This window comes from Ostrea edulis, chromosome 5, assembly GCF_947568905.1.
Source record: "Ostrea edulis chromosome 5, xbOstEdul1.1, whole genome shotgun sequence".
Lineage (NCBI taxonomy): Eukaryota > Metazoa > Mollusca > Bivalvia > Ostreida > Ostreidae > Ostrea > Ostrea edulis.
The window spans coordinates 15,741,449-15,766,742 of NC_079168.1; the positions used below are offsets into that span (position 1 = coordinate 15,741,449).

The 25,294-nt window shown below is 35.8% G+C and overlaps 2 protein-coding genes across 2 annotated transcripts; one reads left to right on the top strand and one right to left on the bottom strand.

Annotated features, from left to right (window-relative positions):
- The first annotated feature begins 250 nt into the window (after positions 1-250).
- On the top strand, positions 251-14,956 carry LOC125650434 (heat shock 70 kDa protein 12A-like). The gene is made up of 5 exons (XM_048878739.2): positions 251-456; positions 2,142-2,447; positions 8,158-8,376; positions 12,448-12,598; positions 12,709-14,956. Exons 2-5 carry the CDS (start codon positions 2,142-2,144, stop codon positions 13,767-13,769), a joined length of 1,737 nt encoding a protein of 578 aa, XP_048734696.2. The 5' UTR covers positions 251-456; the 3' UTR covers positions 13,770-14,956.
- Positions 14,839-24,831, bottom strand: LOC125650435 (dynein axonemal assembly factor 4-like). The gene is made up of 11 exons (XM_048878740.2): positions 24,573-24,831; positions 22,212-22,362; positions 21,990-22,123; positions 21,696-21,806; positions 20,695-20,776; positions 20,369-20,496; positions 20,122-20,222; positions 19,857-19,937; positions 19,637-19,709; positions 16,435-16,540; positions 14,839-15,303 (listed from the first exon to the last, which is right to left on the bottom strand). Exons 1-11 carry the CDS (start codon positions 24,693-24,695, stop codon positions 15,197-15,199), a joined length of 1,197 nt encoding a protein of 398 aa, XP_048734697.1. The 5' UTR covers positions 24,696-24,831; the 3' UTR covers positions 14,839-15,196.
- Positions 24,832-25,294: the final 463 nt, after the last annotated feature.

The window sequence follows — 25,294 nt, forward strand, 5'->3', positions numbered from 1 at the left end:
AACTGTGTCTCGGGACAGGCCTTCACCAAACCGGGTCCGTAGGACATTATCACTTTAACCACAGGGGCTAAGCCCGTTTTGGGCCCGAACCCTGTGATACCATAAATATATATATTTATTATATTTATATATATATTTATGGTATCACAGGGTTCGGGCCCAAAACGGGCTTAGCCCCTGTGACTTTAACGATAGAACATGGCATAGTGTTATTGTCGTAAAATCAATAAACATGCACATTGTGCTCTTTACAACTTCAAATATATAAAAAAAATCCTCATGGGTTTTTTTTATCGTAAAGTGGAAGTTGTGTACATGCATTCATGCAGAAATCTACGATCGTTGTAATTTAACAATCTTGAATCGATTTATCCGGTAACCCTGGGTTTAAATTCTGAGCCAGGTGAACGACTGGGGAATTCTACGTCCTTGTTCCAAGCTAAATCGTATTCTAAGGTATAGTTTTAGATTCACAAAAAACTAAACTATCTATCAACTATTTCAACCGAAATTTATCAACAGTAATACTGTATATCAAAATTTAAAGCATCCATTATCTTATTAAATAATATTCCGAGAATTGTGTATTCTACTTTCGTTTTGATTGACAGCGACACACATCAAGAACATTTCAATTCTTATGTATGATATGATGAATAAGTAAAATAGACTCCCAGCATGTGATGGCATCAGTGGGGGCCATTGTGCAACAAATGGAGAGAGAGAGAGAGAGGGGGGGGGGGTGTATGCAATACATATATTGAACACTGCACGGTGTAACACCTTCACCTTGAATAAAGTTTCGCTTTGACTTTTCAGTTCACCCCTTATAAATTAAGCACGCACGTAGAACCGTGGGGAGGAGGGAGGGGCTGGAACTTCTTTTGACAACGTTGAATTTGCATTAGTTTTACATGTAATGTCAGGCAGACTTGAAGTAAGACGCTTTGGGTTAACCCCTCCCCGCTACCCCCACGATGTAAGATTTTAAACTCACGATGCGTTGATAAGAAATACAACAACAGCGTAAATCCTTGTTAAAAGTTCGTCTTTATATTCCATCCATGTCAGTTCATTAACTGGCACAGTTAATTGCACAACAAATAGTATAAATTGAAATGCCCTGTAACGAACAGAAAGCCGCATATGAAAATGTACATCACATCAAATACATACACTATATATATATTATCATTTGAAACTTAGCACAAAGTTATATCAAATGATATTCAAGCACTAATATAAATAAGTTCGGTGGATCACTTTTATAAGTGTGATTAACACACTTATAAAAGTGATCCATCGAACTTATTTATATTTAATAAATGAGAAAAATAAGTTCAAAAAACTAATTATTTGATTATTTGTATTATTGCTTTAGTCTAAATAGTATAACTTACCAAAGTTATGGACTTTAAGCTTGCAATCTACAAATCAAAGCTTCTTTGGTGCAACTGCAATAAAAGTTAACATGCACTTTGTTAGATATTAGTAATATAATTTAGAGCGCCAACTGCGATACTATTGCTTCTATAAAAACAAAGAAAAGCACAACGTACCCTGATGGCGAAAAAGCTCCAACTATAACTAAAACTCAAACGTCTGAACACTTCAAACCCACTGGAAAAGATGAAAAAATTCAACCCTGGTCTAAAGTCACATGACTATAAAAGGTGTCAAATGCTCACCAAACTTTTGGCGGGAAAATACTAATTACATCAAATTGGAAATTAAATAAAATCAATTTTGGCCTATGTTTTTAGTAGAGCTTTATCATACGATCTTATCAATCGCAAATTCAATTCTTTTTAATCATAAAATTAAAAAGTTATTTACAAAATTTTCACACTGCTACATTTTGGACCTCAAATTGATTTTGAATATTTTTGATAGTTTATTTTATTAGATTTTGGGGGTTTGTCAAGAATTTTTAATAATTGTGAAGTAAACCTGTTCTTCAGCCCCCCCCCCCCCCCCCCCCCCCCAAGAATGGTACGTACCTGTTAAATTCAAATCTAAAGATACAGAGAATAGGGCAGATCAAACACAACAGACACTCGATATTTTTTCGGGTGCGTAAAAAATACATCCTTATAATGTTAACCTCCAATGAAGTTGAAGTTATAATCTTTTATCTGCAGATGGGGGATAACTATGTAATGGTTGCTGCAATTGATTTCGGAACAACATACTCCGGTTATGCGTTCTCAACAAGGGAAGAGTTCAAGAAAGATCCACTGAAGATCCATGCCAATCAGGCCTGGGTATCTGGTCAGAAGTATCTCCTGTCACTGAAAACACCAACGTGCCTTCTATTGAGGAGAAATGGAAAATTTGTGTCGTTTGGATTTGACGCTGAAAACAGATTTTCTGACATCACCCTCGACGGAAAACAAAATGAATATTTGTACTTTAACAGATTCAAAATGAAGCTGCACAACAATATGGTATTTAGATAATTTTTTCGTAATCTCATAGCTATAACCAAACTGAATAAGATAAACAGAACAGGATTGTTCATTTCATATTGCTAGCGACGTTAAATGTTATGTACATTTTTCTCTTGAGTGTATTGAATTGCTTAGGCCTGTAATGGAGTTCATTGCCCGCCTTCCTTCTTTACCCAGAGTTCTGTGCGCTCCTCGCTCTGTATCATACTACCCATAGTCCTCTGCGTGTGTGCAAACGACCTCTGGCGGAAGTTTGGCTCTGTATGTGAAGCTTGCGTAACGCGCCCTCTGGTGAGAGACAACCTGTAGAATAAACCACTTGCCTGCCTTCGACTTCGTAGCTAGCTTCGTACTGCGAGCTCTGCATCTTCTATCGCACATGACAATGAAAATCAACCTTGCCACTCTACTATGACAGAGAAATTCATTATTGTTCATGTCTGAAAACATTTTGGCATCGAATGATCGCGATCAACTTGATTAATACTGTTAAAAATATTACAACAATGGGGGAAAAGAGAGAAGTCAAAAATGTAGAAATGCATGCGTATTTAACCACATGAACCGGTAATTTTGTCTGTAATAATAATGATACTAAAGATCTATAATATACCATCCCTAATAAAAACACAAAGATTTTTAATGATTAATCATTAACGGTAATGAAACGTGTTTTTACTCAAAACTTCGATTCAAAATATCTTTTATCGTCATCCTCCCCAAAGTGATTCAACATTTATGCCATTGATCCACCATATTTAATAATCCTCATCGACGCGTGTTAATATATAACTCGGGAGTATTCGATAGTTTTTCGCGACCTCTTTATGGCTCATTCCTATGGAGCGCCAAATTAACATAAACTCAAATGATTGTAGATATCTTTAATTATTTGAAGATACCATCAATTGATTTGATGAGCGCAAATGCCAATAATTGAATTTCAAAATGTGCACATTAAATCAATTATTGTTCTCATTAATTGAATTGATGAGAGCTTCAATTCAATTAATGCGGTATGGCAGCCGTTTTTACATTTATTCCTCTTTAAAGATATGTCTTAAATTTTATAAGATGTCTTATAAAAGTTAAAAGATATCTTCTAAAGTTGATGAGGTATCTTATATCCTTCATAAGATGTCTTACAAAAGATATGAGATATATCTTTTTTTTTTAAATAAGATATCTTATGAAACATAAGATATTGTATAATTGTTTTATAAAATATCTCATAAACTTTATATCCCATATATTTTATAAGATATGTCATAAATGAATTTGTATATGATATCTCATGAACTTTTAAAGATATCTGATATATTTTATAAGATATCTCATAAATGATATTTATAAGATATCTCATTAACTTTATAAGATATCTTATAACTTTTATAAAATATCATACATGTATAACTTTTATAAGATATCTCATATTTCAAAATATCTCATAAACTTTATGAGATATCTTGTTTAATATACAATATATCTTTTAAAGTTTATGAGATATCTTATTTAGTTTATTAAAGATATCTTATATATTTTATGAGATATCTTATAAACTGTAAATTATATGAGATATCTTATAAGATATATGCGATATTTTATAAACTTTCTTTTAGAAGATATCTTATAACATCTAATAAAGCAGGAAACTTATGCAGGTGCTAAATCATAATGGGGTAGAACCACAAGTTTACTCAGGGTATAACAAGCATGTATAGAATGGGGGGAGGGGGGTATTGCTCCCCTTTTTTGACATTCATTTTCCATTATTTTTACAAAATTAGTTATTTCTATATGCAAAGTAAGATACATTGGGTGCCCCCCCCCCCTCCCCGTTATTTTGTTGTATTACTGACAGGTGTAAGAGTATGTTTGAACTGATGAATTGAACCCATGCAATGAGGGCCAGATGAATGTTATTATTTGTTATTTGTTTTGAACAATTGCATTCATAATATATCCTCTGGCAGAAATCAATTTTCAAAGTGGTAGTGCCCCCCCCCCCCCCCTCCACTTTTCAAGGTGGACCTACACCATTAAATTAGTATTAAATAACCTACCTACCTACCTATCCTCTTCGTGCCCGGTGGCACATAAGGCTGATACCAGATCCCTTCATTTGTTTCTATCCATAGCCATCTTTTCTACTTCCTTCCAGGTTTTTCCCATCTTCTTTATATCACTTTCTATAGTCCTTCTCCATGTCTCTCTAGGTCTTCCTCTGCTTCTCTTTCCTTCTGCTGGAGTCCATTTAAGTGCTGTTTTTGTGATGGATTCGTTTCCTTTTCTGATGACATGGCCAATCCATCTAAACTGTCTTTGTTTAATCATTGTGATTAGATCTTTCTGCCCTGTTCTTTTATATAGATCTTTGTTTGATATTTTCCTGGGCCAGTAGATCTTGCATATTTTCCTTAGACATTTTGTGTGGAATCCGGACAGCCTTTTATTATCTTTTTGCGTTAGTCTCCAACATTCTGCACCATACAGCAAGACTGATAGGACATTGCTCTGGTATAGTCTGATCTTTGTCTTTTCGCTGATGTTACTAGTCCTCCATATTTTATTAAGTTGGTGAAAGGAAGCTTTTCCCTTCTGTAATCTGCTGGTGATGTCTTTTTCTGTTGCGTTGTTTTTGCTAATTGTGCTTCCAAGGTATGTAAACTCATTTTCTTCTTCCAAGTTCTCATTTTCTAATTTTATTTGTGGTGGTGCAGGAACAAACTGCATGGTCTTTGTTTTCTTCTTGTTTATTTTAAGGCCGATCTTGTTAGCATTTATATTCAATTCGTTTGTTTTCTTTTGAAGATGGTTAGCAGTAGATGATATTAATGCGATGTCGTCAGCAAAATCTATGTCTTCTAGCATAGATGTCAGTGTCCATCTAATTCCTCTGCGTTTGTTCCCAACAGTTCTTCTCATAACCCAATCGATTGCAATTAAGAAAAGCATAGGTGACATAATGCATCCCTGGCGTACTCCACTTGTTATGTTAAACCAGTTTGTCAGTGTGTTGTTATGTATGACACTGCATGAAAAGTTGTTGTAAAAACTTTTGATGATGTTAATGAATTTTTCTGGGCATCCATACGTTTTGAGTATCTTCCAAAGGCTCTCTCTGTGTATGCTGTCAAAAGCCTTTTCAAAGTCAATGAAATTTATGTGTACTTTGCTGTTCCACTCAATACACTGTTCTATGATATTTCTTAATGTAAATATATGGTCGATACAGCCTACACCTGGTCGAAATCCAGCCTGTTCTTTCCTGATGATATCATTTATGGCATCACTGAGTCTCATATAGATGATTTTGCAGAATATTTTGCTTGGCACAGACAACAGGGTAACACCACGCCAGTTTGTACATTCCGTTTTATCCCCTTTCTTTGGAAGCTTTACAATAAGACCCCTTAACCAGTCCGCAGGTAGTACTTCGTTGGCCCATATCTTATTAAAAAGTTCGTAAAGTTTATCAGCTATTGGTTTCGGATCTGCTTTTAGCATTTCTGCGCTGATGTTGTCGATACCTGATGCCTTGTTGTTCTTCAGACTTTTTATTGCTTTTAATATTTCATCTTTGGTTGGTGGTTCAAGATTTGCTTCGAATGGTTCGAATATTTCTAATGTATCACCAATAGCTTCGTCTATGTCTGGGAAGGCTGAGGGCATTGGTCTATTGAGAACCTCGCTAAAGTGTTCTGTCCATCTCTCTAGTTGTTTTTCATCTAAGGTTATCTTATTTCCATTTTTATCTTTTATGATGGAGCTTCCGCTGTTATATTTCCCAGACAATTCTCTTGTGATTTTGAAAATTTCTCCTTGTTGACCTTTTTTTGCTGCCTCTTCTGCCTCGCTTGCTTTTGCTTCAAAATATTCCCTTTTATCTTTCCTTAACTTTCTTTTGGTCTCTTTATTGCATTCAGAGTATTCTTTACTGTATTTAGCTGTTACTCGTTCTGATCTTGCATTTTGCTTTTTCTGTTTAAGAAGTCTTCTCTTGTCAATCAGCTTCCATGTATCCAGTTGTATCCAGTCTTTGTCTGATCTTGTCTTAGTGCCAAGTACATCTGCACTGGTCCGTATGATACTGTCTCGAAACGCATTCCAGTTGTTTTCCAAACCCTCTCCTATATCTCCAAGTGCCTGAAATCTATTTCTCAGTGTCAAAGAGAACTTTTTCTGTATACCTGGATCTCTCAGTCTTGTTGTATGGTACTTTATTCTTGTTGTCTCTGATCTTTTCACGGTTTTTCTCAGGTGGATTCTGATTTTTGCTAACAATAAGTGATGGTCACTGCCTACATCTGCACCCCGTCGAACGATGGCATTTTCTAACGAGTGCCTCCATTTTCCGTTTATTATGATGTGGTCAATTTGGTTACTGTCCCTACCATTTGGAGATATCCATGTTTTCTTATGTATTTCTTTGTGTGGGAATATAGTGCCACCTATCACACAGTTGTTCAACTCACAGATGTCAACCATTCAGAATTTGAATGTTATATCTATTCATCTCTCTTTCTATCTGTGCAACTTTGCCCGTCTCGTACATTGTCCGCACGTTCCATGCCCCAATGTAACAAGATTGCTTTGGATGCAATAATGATGGTCTAGTCGTGCTGTGAGCATTCATTTGTCCATGCAGTCTGGTTTCCAGATGGGAGATCACCATTATTGTCCTGATGTTGAGTTTGGTTTTGGTTCTGGTTTTCAGTTTCCGTAACAAGAACGTTTTTACAGGGTGGAGCAGTTAACACCATGCCAAACCTCCGCACTGTTGGACCGGGTTTACTTTAAGGGTTGTCCTTCCCATAGACGATTGCAGTTCCCACTACTTTCGAGCTCTATCTACCCGGATTTTCTGTCTGGATTTACTTCCATAGCCTTTGACTTTCCCAAGCCACCCACAAGGCAGTTGGGCTATTTTACCCATAGCTGGGGCAAGGTTGGTGAGTGCTAGGGCATATCCACATGCCGGTGGGCCTACACACTGCACCTCTAGGGTCCTTGCTACTCCGAGATCCTTTACAATTTAACCTAGGATGCTAGACCCTAGTGTACCGTGTGCTGCCGCTTGGAGGCACTGTAAAAGTCTTGGACTGGTAGAGGCTTTGTACTGGCAAGAAAGACTGACGCACTCGGCTTTCCTTTCACCTACAAGTAGGTTAGCCAGCGGCAGAAGCAGAGTCTTCGACTCCCCCTGTACTAGACGCATATCCAACCCCTGTGGCATTTGCAGTATCCTTGTATATATGTATTACATGTCTACCACTACCACTACCACTAGTGCCCCCCCCCCCCCCCATCCACTTTTCAAGGTGGACCTACACCATTAAATTAGTATTAAATAAGCTTTATATTTATGTTTTCAATGGGTAGGGATATGTACATAGGACCACATTTCTGGTGCCTGTGCAGTGGTTTCACATTGAGAACTCTTCAATGTTCAGCAACCACTAGTCAGACAAAAAGCTATAAATAAACCTTGCCCACAATTGCATGGATTGTCTACACATGTATTTCCAACAGCCATAGTGACAGAACGGCAATCACATTCACATGCCCCCCCCCCCCCCCCCCCCCATATGCATGTCAAAACTGCGGCAATACATTACAATTAAAACTTCGACAAAAAACTCAAACCCAAACACAATCTAAACAAAACAAAACCAACTTCATCAAAAGTTCAAACTTATATTTTCAGAAACTAACCAGGGACATGATGCTGGAAGACATTTCACAAAACAAATTCCCAGCAATCCAAGTGTTTGCTTTGTCCATTGAGGCTCTCAAGGATCACTTGCTAGATATACTGAAGACGCAAGGTTTAGAAATCAAAACTGACGAGATTAGATGGGTTCTCACTGTACCAGCAATATGGTCAGATCCAGCCAAGCAGTTCATGAGGGAAGCAGCAAAAATGGTGAGATCTTCTGAAGCATTGTTATTATGCGCATCAACATAAACACACATTTTACAGCAGTTACTACAATTACCAGCAAGAAGAGCCCCTACCCCCATCACTGACACACAAGTTATGTTTCATGAAGAGACATAAGTGATAACTTCGATCTGGTTCGAATTCACTTTTTAGGCCACCAGAGTTACTCGGGTGACCTATTGCTATTGGTATAGTTGTGTCTGTCAATCGTCTGTTAACAATCGAACAATTTTAGCTTTATCTTGATAACTACTCTTCCAACTCCTTTCAAATTTGATATAAAGCATCATTGAGACAAATATTGTAAATTTCAGGAATTTTGCACCTCAGGGCCTGGCAAAAACTGCAAAAAATTGACCATTTTTCAAAAATATAGTCTTCTCTACAACCATGCACACATACATGTATGTGCAAGAAAAAGTAAATTGACATGTAGAGCAGGAAGGCCTCTACCAAAATTACCATGATCCCTTTGTTATGAAGCATTTTTGTGACAAAGGAGTTGTATATTTAAGGAATCCTGTACCCCAGGGGCCCAAGGGGCAGGGCAAAAATTGCCATAAATTGACCATTTTTCAAAAATATTCTTATCTACAAACGCACATCTGTAAGAAAAATTAAATGCATAGTCATGTAGAGCAGGAAGGCATCTACCAAACTTGTAAATTTCATGATTCCCATGGTATAGGTTCTCAGACTCCAGGGTGGAGTCAAGCTTGGTATATAGTGTTTATCTGTAAAAAAAAAAAAAAAATTTGAATAACATTGTCTTTGATGCCATTGATACTAAAATGAATCTTCATGGATATTTAGAAATGAACAGGTACTGGTAGCCCCTTAAGAAAATTGTAAATTTCATAATCCCAGGTGTAGGGGTTTAAGTACCAGAGTGAGGCTATATAGTGACTATTGTCTTTATCATTTGAAAGACTTAATTTTGATGATAGAATATTACAAGAGGCCCATGGGCCACATTACTAACCTGAGTCACATTTACCCTGCTGTTCACCTTTTGTGATTTTAAAAGATTTTCTGCAATCTTTATTGCAATGATTTTTTTTACCCCATATTGTAGCCCTAACCTAGCCCCAAAAGGACCATGAAATAACCAAGATATAAGGTCAGAAGGTCAAAATCATGGTAATATGAAAAATAAGGTCTTGCCATAAGAAATTAATTTATGAACAAAATATGAAAGTGCTACCTTAAACAGTTCAGGCCCGGATTTCTTGAAAACATTTATCTGAGTAGTCAAAATTTAACAAAATCTCAGAGTTAAGTCCAAGTCCAGTCCAGAAGATATTGCCTCAGTTAATCTTTCTTAAAAGTAGGTCTAAATCCAAGGTCAAAGATCAAAATGTATGGTACCAAAAGAAAGGTCTTGTCACAAGACTTAATGCTTACATGAAATATGAAAGATGTATCATTCACCATTCAAAAGTTATGAGCAAGAGTAAAGTTTAGAAATTTGAGTCAAACTCCCAAGGTCAAAGTCGCAATGTCAAACATCATGGCATAAAATGAAATTTCTTGGCATAAGGAATCTATAAATACATAATATGAAAGCACCACATTGAATAGTTCAGGAGATATGTCAAGAGTAAGTTTTCTTAAAAGGAGGTCAAACTCCAATGTCTAGGTCACAAGGGTAAATCCTTTGGTACCAAAATAAAGGTCCTGTCACAAGAAATGCACATATATGAAATATGAGAGCCCTATCACTCATCATTCAAAAGTTTTTAGCAAGGTTCAAGTTTCAGACAAACACAACAAAAACAATATTATCCCCCCTCCTCCTACTTTAGTCAGGAGGGTACAAAAATTGAATCCATACAACTTAGGAATGTTTGCTTTTTGATGATGATTTAGCATGCCCCTACTAATTATCTTGAAAGTGTATTAGTTAATTTTCTGTATTAGTTCAACATCAAACTTTATTCTAACCCCACCCCACCACTGGGCCTCTAATTGAACAAACTTGAATTTACGCTACCTGAAGATGCTTGCATATTACTATGACTAATCCTGACCCTGCTTTTTTAGTAGAAGGTTTTTAAAATTGTTTTCCTATATATCCCCATATAAAACTTTAATCACCCATTGTGGCCCCACCCTGCCTTCGGGGATCATAATTTGAACAAACTTAAATCTGCACAACCTGACGATGCTTGCATATTATTATGTCTCAGTATGCATGGCCCTGTTGTTATTAAGATTTTCCATATATATTCCCATGTAAAATATGAATCCCTTATTGTGGCATTACACTACCACCCCCACCCCCTCCCGTACCATGATATTTGAACGAATTTGAATCTGCAATCTGCACTACCTCAGGATGCTTGCATAGTACTGTGAGTAATTATGGCCATGTTAATTGTTCTTGATAAGCTAGATTTTAAATATTTTCCTATATATCCCCATGCAAACCTTTGATCCCCTGTTGTGGCCCCACCCTACCCCAAGTGGCCACTTGATTTGTACAAACTTAAATCCACCCTACGTCAGGAAGCTTTCCTGTAAATTTCTACTTTTTTGGCACAGTGATTCTTGAAAAGATAATTTTTAATGACACCATCCTAATTTTGCCTTTCCTTAATTATTTTCCCTTTGGAGGGAGCATGGCCCTTCATTTTAATAAAATTGAATCCTATTTACCCAAGGAGGATTTGTGGAAAGTTTGATTGAAATTAGCCCAGTGGTTCTTGAAAAGATTATTAAAAGATGCCACACAATTTCTATTAATTTCTTTATCATCTCCACTTCAAAAAGGGAATGACACTTTATTTAAACAAATTTGAATCCTCTTTACCCAAGCATGCTTTGTAGCAAGTTTGGCTGAAATTAGCCCTGTGGTTCTGAAGAAATTAAAAATGTGAAAATTTTATGGATGGACAGGCAGACAGTCGCCAGACAAAAAGTGATCAGAAAAGCTCACTTAATTGAGCTTTCATTGCAGATGAGCTAAAAACTAAATGCATATTAATTTAAGGAAAAGCAGAGACATGAGAAAGGGATTAACAAAACTGTGAATTTCACAACCCAGGGTTCTGACTCTAGGGCAGGTTCAAAATATAATCATATAGTGTTAATACAACATCTAATTATATACACGTAATATTATGTAAAGTCTCATCAATATGGGCACTTTTGGGGTCAATTGTGTTTTAGGAACACATCTTGTTTTATACTGCTGCTGAATATGTATTAGAATTTAGCTTAAATATGCAAACAGGAAAATCATTATAGATTTCATAGCCTTGGGGTGGGGGTGGGGGTAGTGATGATTTTAAGTAATACTCAGCCTGTGGGCCTCCAATGTTTATGTATATAAGGCTGGTTGGATAAGATGTCATAGAGTTACATTTCCTTGTGTTTAAGGCTGGTTTGGATAAGAGGTTATACACATTACTTTGTGTTTAAGGCTGGTTTGGATAAGAGATTATACACATTGCTTTGTATTTAAGGCTGGTTTGGATAAGAGGTTATACACATTGCATTGTGTTTAAGGCTGGTTTGGATAAGAGATTACACATTGCTTTGTATTTAAGGCTGGTTTGGATAAGAGATTATACACATTGCTTTGTATTTAAGGCTGGTTTGGATAAGAGATTACACATTACTTTGTATTAAAGGCTGGTTTGGATAAGAGATTATACATTACTTTGTGTTTAAGGCTGGTTTGGATAAGAGGTTATACACATTGCTTTGTATTAAAGGCTGGTTTGGATAAGAGGTTATACACATTGCTTTGTGTTTAAGGCTGGTTTGGATAAGAGATTATACATTGCTTTGTGTTTAAGGCTGGTTTGGATAAGAGGTTATACACATTACTTTGTATTAAAGGCTGGTTTGGATAAGATATTATACATTGCTTTGTGTTTAAGGCTGGTTTGGATAAGAGATTATACATTACTTTGTGTTTAAGGCTGGTTTGGATAAGAGGTTATACACATTGCTTTGTATTAAAGGCTGGTTTGGATAAGAGGTTACACATTACTTTGTGTTTAAGGCTGTTTTGGATAAGAGATTACACATTGCTTTGTATTTAAGGCTGGTTTGGATAAGAGGTTACATATTGCTTTGGAGCCAGAAGCAGCCTCGCTGTTTTGCCAGCATCTACCGGTGGAGAGATTAGTTGGAGCCTCTAAAGGGTTTGGGGTCTCTAGAAAAGGAACCAAATACATGGTTATTGACTTAGGAGGTAAAATCAGAAATTCTTATCGAAGTTTAACTTTATAAATTCTATCATTTTCCTCTGAATGTACACAGACTTTAAACAGATTATTCTATTAGATTGTCTTTTGTATACAGGTGGGACTGCAGATATAACTGTACATGAAAAGTTGGAAGGCAACAAATTAAAAGAGCTTTTCAAAGCAAGTGGTGGTGCATGTGGAGGCACATCCGTAGACACCCAGTTCTATTCCACCATGACACGGATATTTGGTGGCGAAGTCATGCACAGTCTTCAAAAGGAAAGGACTTTTGCCTATATGGATTTGGTGAGAGAGTTTGAGACAGCTAAGCGTGTATTGAAACCTGAAGAAGAAGGTGATAAAAAAGTGAATCTTACAATTCCGTATGTAACTTTGAATGAAATATGTAAAGAGGTTCTTGAGGAAGAACTGGGAGATGTATTGAAACAATCAACATTGAACGACGATATATCATCATTGGGCGACAAATTTCGTATCAAAGTGTCCTACATGAAAAACATGTTTCAGAGAACAATTGAGGATATTGTGCAGCATATTAAGAACATTCTACAAAAAACAGAAGCCGAGGATGTGTCCAGACTCCTCTTAGTTGGTGGATTTTCGGAATCGCTTCTCATTCAAGATGCTGTAAAGAAAGCATTTCCCAAAATGCAAATCATCATCCCCGAGGAAGCTGGATTGGCAGTTTTAAAGGGAGCAGTAATTTTTGGACACCAACCAGATTCAATTTCATCTAGAGTTATAAGATATACCTATGGTGTCCGAATCACACCTGAATTTGATGATTCAAAGCACAGAAATGACAAAAAATTTATGATGAACGATGTGCCACACTGTGCAGATGTCTTTTCGCCTTTCCTTAAAGCCGGCACAGAAGTCCCTGCCAATCACAAAGTGGTGGATGCGTACACAACCACCAAACCATTTCAAGACTCCATGCCAGTAGTAATTTATTACTCAGAAAAGGAGTCACCTATGTATGTCACAGATGATGGCTGCAAGAAGCTTGGCGTCCTTGATGTTAAAGTCCCAAATCCCTCAGCAGACGACCACCATTTGGCAGTTCAATACCAGTTTGGAGATACAGAACTTCACATGCTGGCAGTGGAAGTTCAGTCAAAATCGCCATGCTCCGCCAAATTTGATCTTATCTGACTTCGAACTTTAATAAGAATGTGTTTGTCTTTTTGATGAAAAGGGGGACAGATTTGACATTTATATATCATATATAGGAAGTAATCTACATATATTGTCTATTTTTTATATTAACTGTTGATTTTCAAAAAACTGGCCATCACATTTCATGATCTAAAAAAAATGTGGTGGTATAATGAATTTGGTGATTGAATGAATTTTATCATTAATCAATCACTTGAATGTAAAAAAAAAAAAAAGAAAAAAAGAGTGCATTTGTTGTGTAAGGGACAGCAGAGCAAATGAATGACTGTATGTGGCATACTCTTTCATGCTAAAGCCATGACTGCATGTCTGAACAAAAAAAGGTCATATTTAGATATTTATCATATCTAGAATTTACCTGGACTATTAACACCGTTTCAAATTATACCTGCAATGTACCGTATAAACTCGCCTATAAGTCGGATTTTAGGGAGCTAAAAATTGGTCCAAAACTCTATATCCGACTTAGAAGCAAGTCCCAAGAAGATAAGCATTTTTCTGGCCAGCATAATGTATAGTATTTTTGAACAACTTTGTACTCTGTCGATTATCATGATTAATGTTGACGTGACATATTATATTATTCATGTATTCTAGGATTATATGCATAAAGTACAAGTATTTACATATTTTAATGATTCAATTTGTCTCAAGTGTATATTACTGAAAATGATTTGTTGATGAAATGAATAAATATCAGTGCATTTCACAAAATATTATTTGAAAAAAAGGTGAAAATGTTAGAGCATTGGTTTGAAATTGTCGACCGATTCTTGAAAAAAGTTATACCGACTTGTAAGCAGGTCAATGGCAAATCCCTCCAAAATAGGCTACAAAATAAACAATTGACTTAGAGGCGAATCGACCTATAGGCGAATATATACAGTTAGGTGACAACCAATTAACCCATTCATTAATCACATTGGACATGTGTTATGAAAACTGGGTAGTGGATAGTGGTATGCAGATTTGATGTTATAGAAATTTGAATATAGCATAATTGTGATAATGATTCTCTTTATTAATTTGAAAAGATAACAATATGTTTGATGCACAGTTTTTAATTTCATATGATATAAAACCAGACATCCTTATACGTACTTATACAGAATGTAGTTTTCAATTGTATTAATAATAAAGAATGAAATGAAATGGAAGAAAAACTTTTTCTTTTTGATGTACACATGTACATGTAGTAAACTTGTTTGCTACAACACTCGTCACCTTATCTTCTTCATCATCATTGTCATGATGAAAAACTTCAATTCCCTTTAGACAACAGTGTAAGTTTAATAACAAGTCTTTGACTTATTTACACTGTCATGGAGAATTGCACCAGACATGGAGGATTTCCCAGCTCACATTTTGCCAGATTTCTAATAATATATACCATTTCCATTTTGTCAGCTTTCTGAACTTGACTGAATTATTTTTCTCATTTTTTCAGCATCCTCACGCACTTGCTTATCATTGGGATCAATTTTGAGAGCTGCTTCATAATCCTGTAAACCTGTGAAAATTGTAAAAATAGGAATGAAAAAACTTGAAACAGCTTTTTTCTAAATTAACCCCAACACATAATTAAAAGTTTGTTGTTCATGTTTACAACATGATGACTTTCCTATAAAAAACTTTACAAAATCTAGAATATGTTACAAGACAACAACATTCATGCTTAAATGATAATTACATGTACATTACAATGCTACACTAAAGAACATTGTTGATGACATCACAATGCTTAAATGATAATTACATGTACATTACAATGCTACACTAAAGAACATTGTTGATGACATCACAATGCTTAAATGATAATTACATGTACATTACAATGCTACACTAAAGAACATTGTTGATGACATCACAATGCTTAAATGATAATTACATGTACATTACAATGCTACACTAAAGAACATTGTTGATGACATCACAATGCTTAAATGATAATTACATGTACATTACGATGCTACACTAAAGAACATTGTTGATGACATCACAATGCTAACCCACTGCTCCTCAGGCTCCAATATTACAGTCCAGATTATTCCAAAGTTTTTACTTAATGTTTGATACTTACAACTACAGAAATTTCTAGTAAATTAGAAATTACGAGACAAGTACAGAAATTTCTAGTAAATTAGAAATTACATGTATAAAGACATCAAGAATCACATGTAAATATATGTACATGTATCAAATGGTTTTTAAAAACTTTTCATAACCTACTTGTACACACTTTTTATTTTGTCTGGATACCAGCTTGCTGTTATCACCACAATAGATTTAGGGGCATGTACATTATTTGAACTGAACATTTTCAAATTTTAATTTCCCTTCTTTAATGTTTACAAAGCTTAACTAAGCATGTAATTTCTAATGGTCAGCAAAATTTTTAATGTCCGTTGTCTAGTTACGGGAAAGCTCACAATTCTTTCTTATGTAAACAAGGCTTGTTCATGTTTGCATTTACAAAGATTAAACACACTATTTAAGCTTTAGCAATGAAACTTTACATAAAGAATTTCTGTCACCAAAAGATTACCTCTATTGTTTTGTTTTTTTTAAGGTCCAAATATCAAGGTCATCATTTACTCACATAATTTAAAAAAAAAGTTTAACAAAACAATGATTTATTTACCTTCTACATACATCTCCAGCTCACAAAAAGCAGTACCCCTGCGGACGAGAGCTTTACATCTGCTGCTGGCATTCTGCGGAACAGGAGGACTCAGAAGATCCATTGCCTACAAAAGTTTTGATAAAATACAAATCTGAATTCATGCAAAGCTTCACAATGATTTTAATGTCTGTTATTGGACAATAATAACAAAGACAAAAATGTAGTGTATACAAAAGAGACATCAATTTGATTGGAAATAAGATGAATGCAAACATGTGCATTACATTCTCCTACATATTTGATGAATACAAATTCATAACAGTGAAACTTCAAAAAACTGCTTCCCTAGAAACCCATTCCTCCTCGATTTTGAGCAATCTCAAAAGTTTTCAAGCAAAAGTTTTATGTTTTCCCTAACAGAAATTCTTATCCTAAACATGGTCACCAGACATCTGCAAGTCTAATTTTTAATTCACTGTTAACAAATGTGAATTACTCCTCCACAGTATCGACCACAGTTGGTAATCGCACAAGAAGCCATCCATGGTAGGAAATGTTAAGTACTGACATCCAATCAATGGGCACCTACAGCTACTATACATCTGGGATGAAATGGATGACAATATTATTTAATTAATGTGCATTGAAAATCCTATTTTGACACAAATATTCTTAAATTCTTCATAATTTACCAATGCACAGAGATCCCAAAAGTTGGAAAAAAAGAGAGGCCCATGAACCTCATTGCTCATCTGAGTCACCTTGACCCTACTGTTATGATTTTTAAAAGTGTTTTTGCAATCTTTATTACCATGAAAAATTTAGACCCCACATCGTGGCCCCAACCTAATCCATAGGGTAATGTCATAACCATGATACAAGGTAAAAAATCATGGTAGGTCTTGCCATAAGGAATCTATAGGCAAAATATAAAAGCCCTGCCTTAAACATGATCTAGATTAACTTTTCTTAAAGTAGGTCAAAATTAAAGGTCAAGGCTACAAGGTGAAAAAATTTGGTACCAAACAAAAAGTCTTGTCACAAGGAATGCATATATGAACAAGAGATGTTTGTAAAACACATATGCCCCCCATGGTGCAAAATTGAAAAGGGTTATACACACACATCATTTAATTGAGAGTAGTATCATCAATTCAAAATATTGAGCAGACAATATCTTCCTATGTCAAGAGTGGATTGACCATGTGACCTAAAAATCAATAGGGGTCATCAACTCCTGAAGATGTACCAGTGTACCAAGTTTGATGTCTGTCAAGCAAAGGGTTCTCAAGATATTGAGCAGACAGTATATTCCAATGTCCAGTTTGACCCTTGACCATGTGATCTGAAAATCAATAGGGATCATCTTCTCCTGAAGATGTACCAGTGTACCAAGTTTGATGTCTGTCAAGCAAAGGGTTCTCAAGATATTGAGCGGACAGTAAATTCCTATGTCCAGTTCGACCCTTGACTACGTGACCTCAAAATCAATAGATGTCATCTTCTCCTGATGATGTACCAGTGTACCAAGTTTGATGTCTGTTAAGCAAAGCGTTCTCAAGATATTGAACAGACAGTATATTCCTATGTCCAGTTTGACCCTTGACTATGTGACCTCAAATTCAATAGGGGGTCATCTTCTCCTGAAGATGTACCAGTGTACTAAGTTTGATGTCTGTTAAGCAAAGGGTTCTCAAGATATTGAGCGGACAGTATATTCCAATGTCCAGTTTGACCCTTGACCTTTGACTATGTGACCTCAAAATCAATAGGGGTCATCTTCTTCTAAAGATATACCAGTGTACCAAGTTTGATGTCTGTCAAGCAAAGGATTCTCGAGACATTGAGTGGTCAATATATTCCTATGTCCAGTTTGACCCTTGACCTTTGACCAGGTGACCTCAAAATCAATAGGGGTCATCTACTCCTTAAGATGTACCAGTGTACCAAGTTTGATGTCTGTCAAGCAAAGGGTTCTCAAGATATTGAGTGGACAGTATATTCCTATGTCCAGAGTAGGTTGACCCTTGACCTTTAACCTTTTGACCTGAAAAACAATTGGGGTCCTCTTCTTTTCATAACCAACCCACATATGAAATATCATTATGATCAAGTGAATGGTTCTCAAGATATTGAGCGGACAACATGTGGTCTACCGACCAACCGACATGTGCAAACCAATATGCATAAATATGAAAGATGTATCACTCTCCATCGAAAAGTTATGAGCACGAAAAAGTTTTGAAATTTGGGTCAAACTCCAAAGTCAAAAATCATGGCATTTAAATGAAATGTCTTGCCATAAGGAATCTAAATACAAAATATGAAAGCCCTTCCTTATAGGAGATATTGCCTAGGTTAGGTTTTCTTAAAAGTAGGTCAACATATAAAAGTAAATTAAACTTATCAACATACCAAATATGAAAGGCCTATATCAAAAGACAAAAAAGTTATAGTCCAGATCTTTACATAAAATGTCAAAGGTCATCAAGAATGGCACGTGTCACACTGTCTTATCATGATATACTCACATACCAAATATCAAAGGTCTAGCCCACAAATTCTATTATTTGACCTTTACATAAAAGGTCAAGGGTCATCAAAAATGGCTTGTGACACACTGCCTTATCATGTTATACTAACATACCAAATTTCAAAGGCCTAGCCCAAAAATTCTATTATTTGACCTTTACATAAAAAGTCAAGGTCAAAAGTCATCAAACATGGCACGCGACACACTGTATTGTCATGGTATACTCACATAACAAATATCAAAGGCCTATGTCAAGAGACAAAAAAGTTATGGTTCAGACAACAAAAATGCCCAAAATATTCTATTTGACCTTTACATCAAAGGTCATCAAAATGGCATGTGGCACATTGTCTTATGGTATACCCACATACCAAAGGCCTATGTCAAAAGACGAAAAAGTTAAGGGCCGGACAAACTTTGTATGAGAAGCGGAAGAAGAAGGAAAAAAAGAAAAAAGAATTCACACTAAAACAATAGGTCCCCCTTCTGGGAAGGGGAGACATAATCATCAAGAAGCTTTGGAAAAGGGACATAACTCATCAGCAGTTAATTTTCAGTAAACTGGACACACTCTAAACCATCCATTTTCTCCCCTCAACTGCTGGTCAGTTTTGAGAAGTTTTACTGTTCATGTATTCAGAGTATTACACATATGTAGAAAATTTGTAAAAGGCTAGTATTATCTACCTTTGAACAATCTTCGATACACTTGAAGAAATTTCTAGTTTTCAAATGGCAAGCTGCTCTATTTGAATATAATCTACAGAAATTAAGCAAAAATAATAAATGTATAATTTTTAAAATTCAGAAATTAAAGGAAATTTAGACCATTCCCTCAGAAATCAATACCAAAATGTGCATTACAGAATTATTAATAAAATGTTTGACACTTTGACAAAAAGGATACGATGGCATTTTAGGATTGAATCGTAGAGCTGTGGTAAAGGCATTGACAGCAGCTTGGTAATTTCCTGACTTGAAAAATGAACTGCAATTGAAAATACATGAACTTAGTGGCCCATGTTGGCACATATCTGTAATAATCTATAAAGTGGTATTAAAAGTAACAACACATATTTTCTAAAACCGGGGTATGTGTATTTACTTATATTAATATTTAATAAGTAAAGTGTTCAAGTATGAACTACTATGAATCAGTTTATCATACATACACGCCCTTGTCCCTGAGATATATTGGGTCTTTTTCTTCCTCTGTCAAGTCTTCATCTTCTATTTCTGTAATTCTCCTGGCTTCTGCTTGCTTTTTCAACCACTGTATGTACAAAATGACATTGTATAAAATGTACCAGAATGGTGAGGAACTGCCTCACATCTGAACAATATTACATATATACATGTACATCTAAACAATATTTCATGATATAATGGCATTTTGCTGTAACAGCTACCAGAACTTACTTCGTCTTCGAGATGTGATTGCGATTCTCTGACAGGTGTGGGAAATACTCGAGGAGTGAACTTAATCTCTATTCTACCAACATCTCTTGTTGGCATTCCATTACTAGCATCTTCAAAAATATTTTTACCTGCAAGAAGAGGTCCACAAATATCTATACCTGGGCATTTACAGCTTAATGGTCATGTTGACATACAATTGAAAAGATATTTTATACAAATAAACAGATATTTGTAGGAGCATATTTTTTTTCCATAAATAACTTTATATATGAACCTATAAATTTTGTACAATGTTAGATGACTAATGAACACTATATATGTCATACTTTTCTTCTTCTTTTCTTTCCTCATCTCCTCTTTACGAGCTGCTTCTTTTGCCCTTCCTTCTTCGAGGATCCTATTTTTTTCCTGTTATACAGATTTGCATATTAAGATTTCCTTTTTAAAAATCTAAATCCCTAAATCTTATCTTATTCCAGACTAGCCATCTAGATCAATAATCAATATAAGGCATAAACAGTTCCAATGTGGTTATGCAATGAAAATCATATCATTAATACATTCAACTAAATATGTTTAAACTGAGAAATTAATGCAGATACAATGTTGTGTCTGCACAAGGAAGGGAGATAATGCAATACACAGGAGCATATTTTGAGGCTGTATCTGTTGAACCTCTATTCATATATCTAGTCACCGTCAAATAAGTAAGTTTGCCCGCTACACATGCAAGGAAACAATGTACATCAAAATGCTGGGTTCGTACTCTTTTCTGAGATGTTTCAAGATTCATGTAACTTTACATTTTAAAATCCCATGTGGACCCCCCCTTTTTTTTGCTTAACATTCGAAATAAACTTAAAACAATGATGATGCTCTGGTATAAATATATAATCGCACTCATAAATTCAATGTGTTTGACTAAAGCTACAGGACTGTCAAAGATTTTAAGTAAAGTTAGGATTTATGAAGAAAATGACATATCACTTTACATACATTTTGCTTTGGAAAACATGAAACACACATTTGCCTACAATTCTTATACCAAAGTTGCAGCTGATACTGGTATACAGTTAGAGAGGTAGATTAGAGTGTGCTCTATATTTTCTGAAAGTATATGCACATCAAATTTGTAAATTTTTGGCCAAAAATGAAGAAATTCATTATTTTCATTAACTTTTTGACCTCCCTGACATGTGAAATTGGAACATGTCATAGGTTTAAACTGATACTCATTTTGAGGTTTACTAAATCGTGATCTACATGCACAATAGTCCCGGAGGGAGGGGGAGGGGCGACATAACTTCACCTTTTCCTATTTTCATACCCGTTCTGCTGCTTGTCTCTGTTCCTCTTTCCAAATTTCAAGTTCCTCCATTGCTTTCTTCTTCTCAGATTCTTTTATGTTTGAAATTCTATCTCTTTCCTCTTGTTCAAGCTGTCATCATTTAAAAGTACACCAGTAAACATATCAATATATTCAGGAGAATTACACTGGATTTCCTCCAGAACTCTACTAATCTTTACATTTCACATATTACATACTGTATTCCATTAATCTGACTGAAAATTTTAAAAAAAGAATGCTTTATACAACCTTCATGCATCTAAATATGCTTACCTTCATCATTTCATTCATGGCGTATTTTTCATTTTCCTTCTTTTTCTCTGCCTTCTCCTTGGCAGACACCTCTGCTCTCTCCTGGTTACGTGTTACTGCTTCCTCTCTCATTCGTTTTGTGAATTCTTTATCATCTACCAACGTAAGACCGTTATCATTATTAATCACAGTAAAGCACACTCTAGAAAAAAATTATCAAAGCGAATTTCACACGGTATTCACCTGACTTGTCATGATGTAAATGATTCCACAGCTGTGGTTCTTTCTTCTGAAGTTTGAACACAACAGCACCATTTCCAATCTGCGCTGTACTGGACACATCATCAACACTCTCACATAGAAAGCACTCAAAGAAATAGGGAGGGTAGCTTACCTAGGTGACATACAAAATATCTAAGGAACAAATGTCTGGATTATATTGAGTGGATTTTATTAAGCACAGCTGTTAATGTCTGTGTGATTGCCTATTAATGCAGAAATTACCTGATACTGTTATTGTTTGCCCATAACAAAAATCACCTAGACTTTTATTCCTTTTAAATTCACCTTTGATTATATAATTATACTTTTCAAAGCATGGTTGGAAAAAATATACTACCATATAAAAATTACCAGCATAGAAATATCTACTTTTGATCAGATTGGGACAATTTCTGAATATTGGGAGACATGTCTTTACACTTCTGTATAAATATGGTGCCAACATATATGCAACCTAACTCTAACCCACGTCACATGAAGTATGGAACTGCGTACTCGTGTAATAATGGAAAGGAGAAAATTTATGGTTGGACCAGGAAATGAACTTGGGACCCCTACATTAGTAGTCAGGGGCTCTAACCACTGAGCTACACAGGCCAAAATTTACCTCAAAGACACACAACCCAGATTCTTTTGCTCTTGGTAGGACTTTCACCTTGAACTTCAGGGGTGGCCAATGGCACCAAATGTAAGGAAAGGAGAAAATTTATGGCTGGACCAGGAATCGAATCTGAGACCCCTGCATTACTAGTCAGAGGCTCTATTGCCACTCTAACCACTTAGCTACCTAGGCCAATATACATAGTCTATATAGCCCTAACTACTACACAAGGAACTAAGGCCCTGCACTTTGAAGGTACTCAGAAATTTTGCTGAACCTCGGCTCCGGATCTTACCACAATGTTACACGGCATCAGTCAAAATATCACAGCCACACTGAATCTCACCAAGATTATACAAGAAGTATGCATATAACTCCAACCAAGAAGTAAGTCAAATCAACAAATGATTTCACTCTTCTACATTGACATAGTGATCGATGTCCACAATTAACAAAGAGTGTGCTGCATGCTAGTGTGGCTTTAACCCTCGCGTCCTATGAGGCTTGCTAGCTACCCCCCCCCCCCCTCCCCCATCTCCCAAGACCGAAGCGCATAAACAGTATCGTTGTAGATATCTTGGTAAAGTTTTGTTTAATTAAAAGGTGCTGAAGTCATATTAATTAGTATTCATCAGGTTGGAACACTTCCTTTATAACGAGATCCTTTCACTAAAATACGATTATCCCTCTTTTGCGAGAAAGTAAACATTACTATAAACAGGTGTTTTGGCGTCTTTATTGAAAATAATGGCAAATCCCGAGCAACACTGAATAAGTGCGACACACACTCAACATGACATATTAATTGTTTCTATAAAATTGACAACACAGTCAAGAAATTACATATCAATGTTGCTGAGCAAGAGGGAAGCAGTCTGAAATCCAATGCACATCGTGAGTATTTTTGTTTTGATTAATATATATATTTGCAGAAGTATCACACATTTTAGCACTTTTTCTTCTCTTCATGTGAAACATAAATAGGTTGGGAACACTTCCCCTATAGCGAGATATTCTCGCTAAAACGCGATTATCCCTCTTTAGCGAGAAATAAACATGACCATAAACAGGTGTTTTGGCGTCTTTATTGAAAATAATGGCAAATCCCGTGCAACGCTGAATAAGTGCAACACACACTCAACATGATGCGAATTGTTTCTATGAAATTGACAACATAGTCAAGAAATTTCATATCAAAGTTGCTGCGTAAGAGAGAAGCAGTCTGAAATCCAATACACATCGTGAGTGTTTTTGTTTTGATTAATATATTTGCAGAAGTATCACACATTTTAGCACTTTTTCTTCTTTTCACGTGAAACACGAAGAGATGTATTCCACGGGTGTTTTTCTCGGTTGTACGGGATATATTTACTCTCGCTAGAGAGAGATAATCGCGTTTTAGCGAGAATATCTCGCTATAGGGGAAGTGTTCCCAACCTGATAAAGAGATACGCTCCACGGGTGTTTTTCTCGGCTGTACGGGATATATTTACTCTTGCTAGAGAGGGATAATCGTGTTTTCGTGAGAATATCTCGTTGTAGGGGAAGTTTTCCCTACCTGTTCATCTATCGATTCATTGGGGGGGGGGGGGGGATTTATTATCATATCCTGTGTACAGATTAACAGATCCAACATGTACTTCATAAATCATGTCGACAGCTAGAATAAAATTTTCCACAGCCATTGTAACTGTTCTATGAATTTTTACACCTCCCGATACCTTTATATAGTCTTCCGAACTCAGAATGTTGACTTTGTTGGCCTTTACCCCTTTCAAAGGCACAGTAAGAAACACCATTTTCTCCGTTTCCTCCCATGTGTAATCTCTTACAGCCAACGGCATCTTTCTGTACTAATATCTTGGAAATCTACGACGGTTTACATACACAACAAGCAATATCCCATGTTCTTCGTTTTTTCTAGAATGAACAAGTCCACCATGATGGGACAGCAAACCAATCAGCATTTTCGGCACAATTAAGTAAACCAATGAAAAGCAATGTAACATCATTTACTTGTTGTCCACATAAACAAATGGGTAGGTAACTCCAAGGGGTGGATCCAGTAGCAATTTTAATGAACACTTTTTATTATATAGTATAACTTGCCAAGTTTATGAAACAAGCGCCTGCGGCCTAAATAGATAAATGAATATTTCCTTAGGAATTTTAATACACACGTTCCATTTCAACTTCATTTTTAGATATACTAAGGATGGGGTATTTTAAGAAGTTGAATTTTAAATGCAGTTGTTCAGTCACCAATTAAGACATATTCTGCACACACTTCCATGTTTGTAATTTCTGTGGAAACGAGGGGGTTATTTATATTCGGTCATAAGAAAGACAAAATATAAATAACCCCCTCGTTTCCACAGAAATGACCATGTTTGTGAACTGAAAGCCCCCAATTATACCAATAAAAGTTTCTGTTTCGATATGT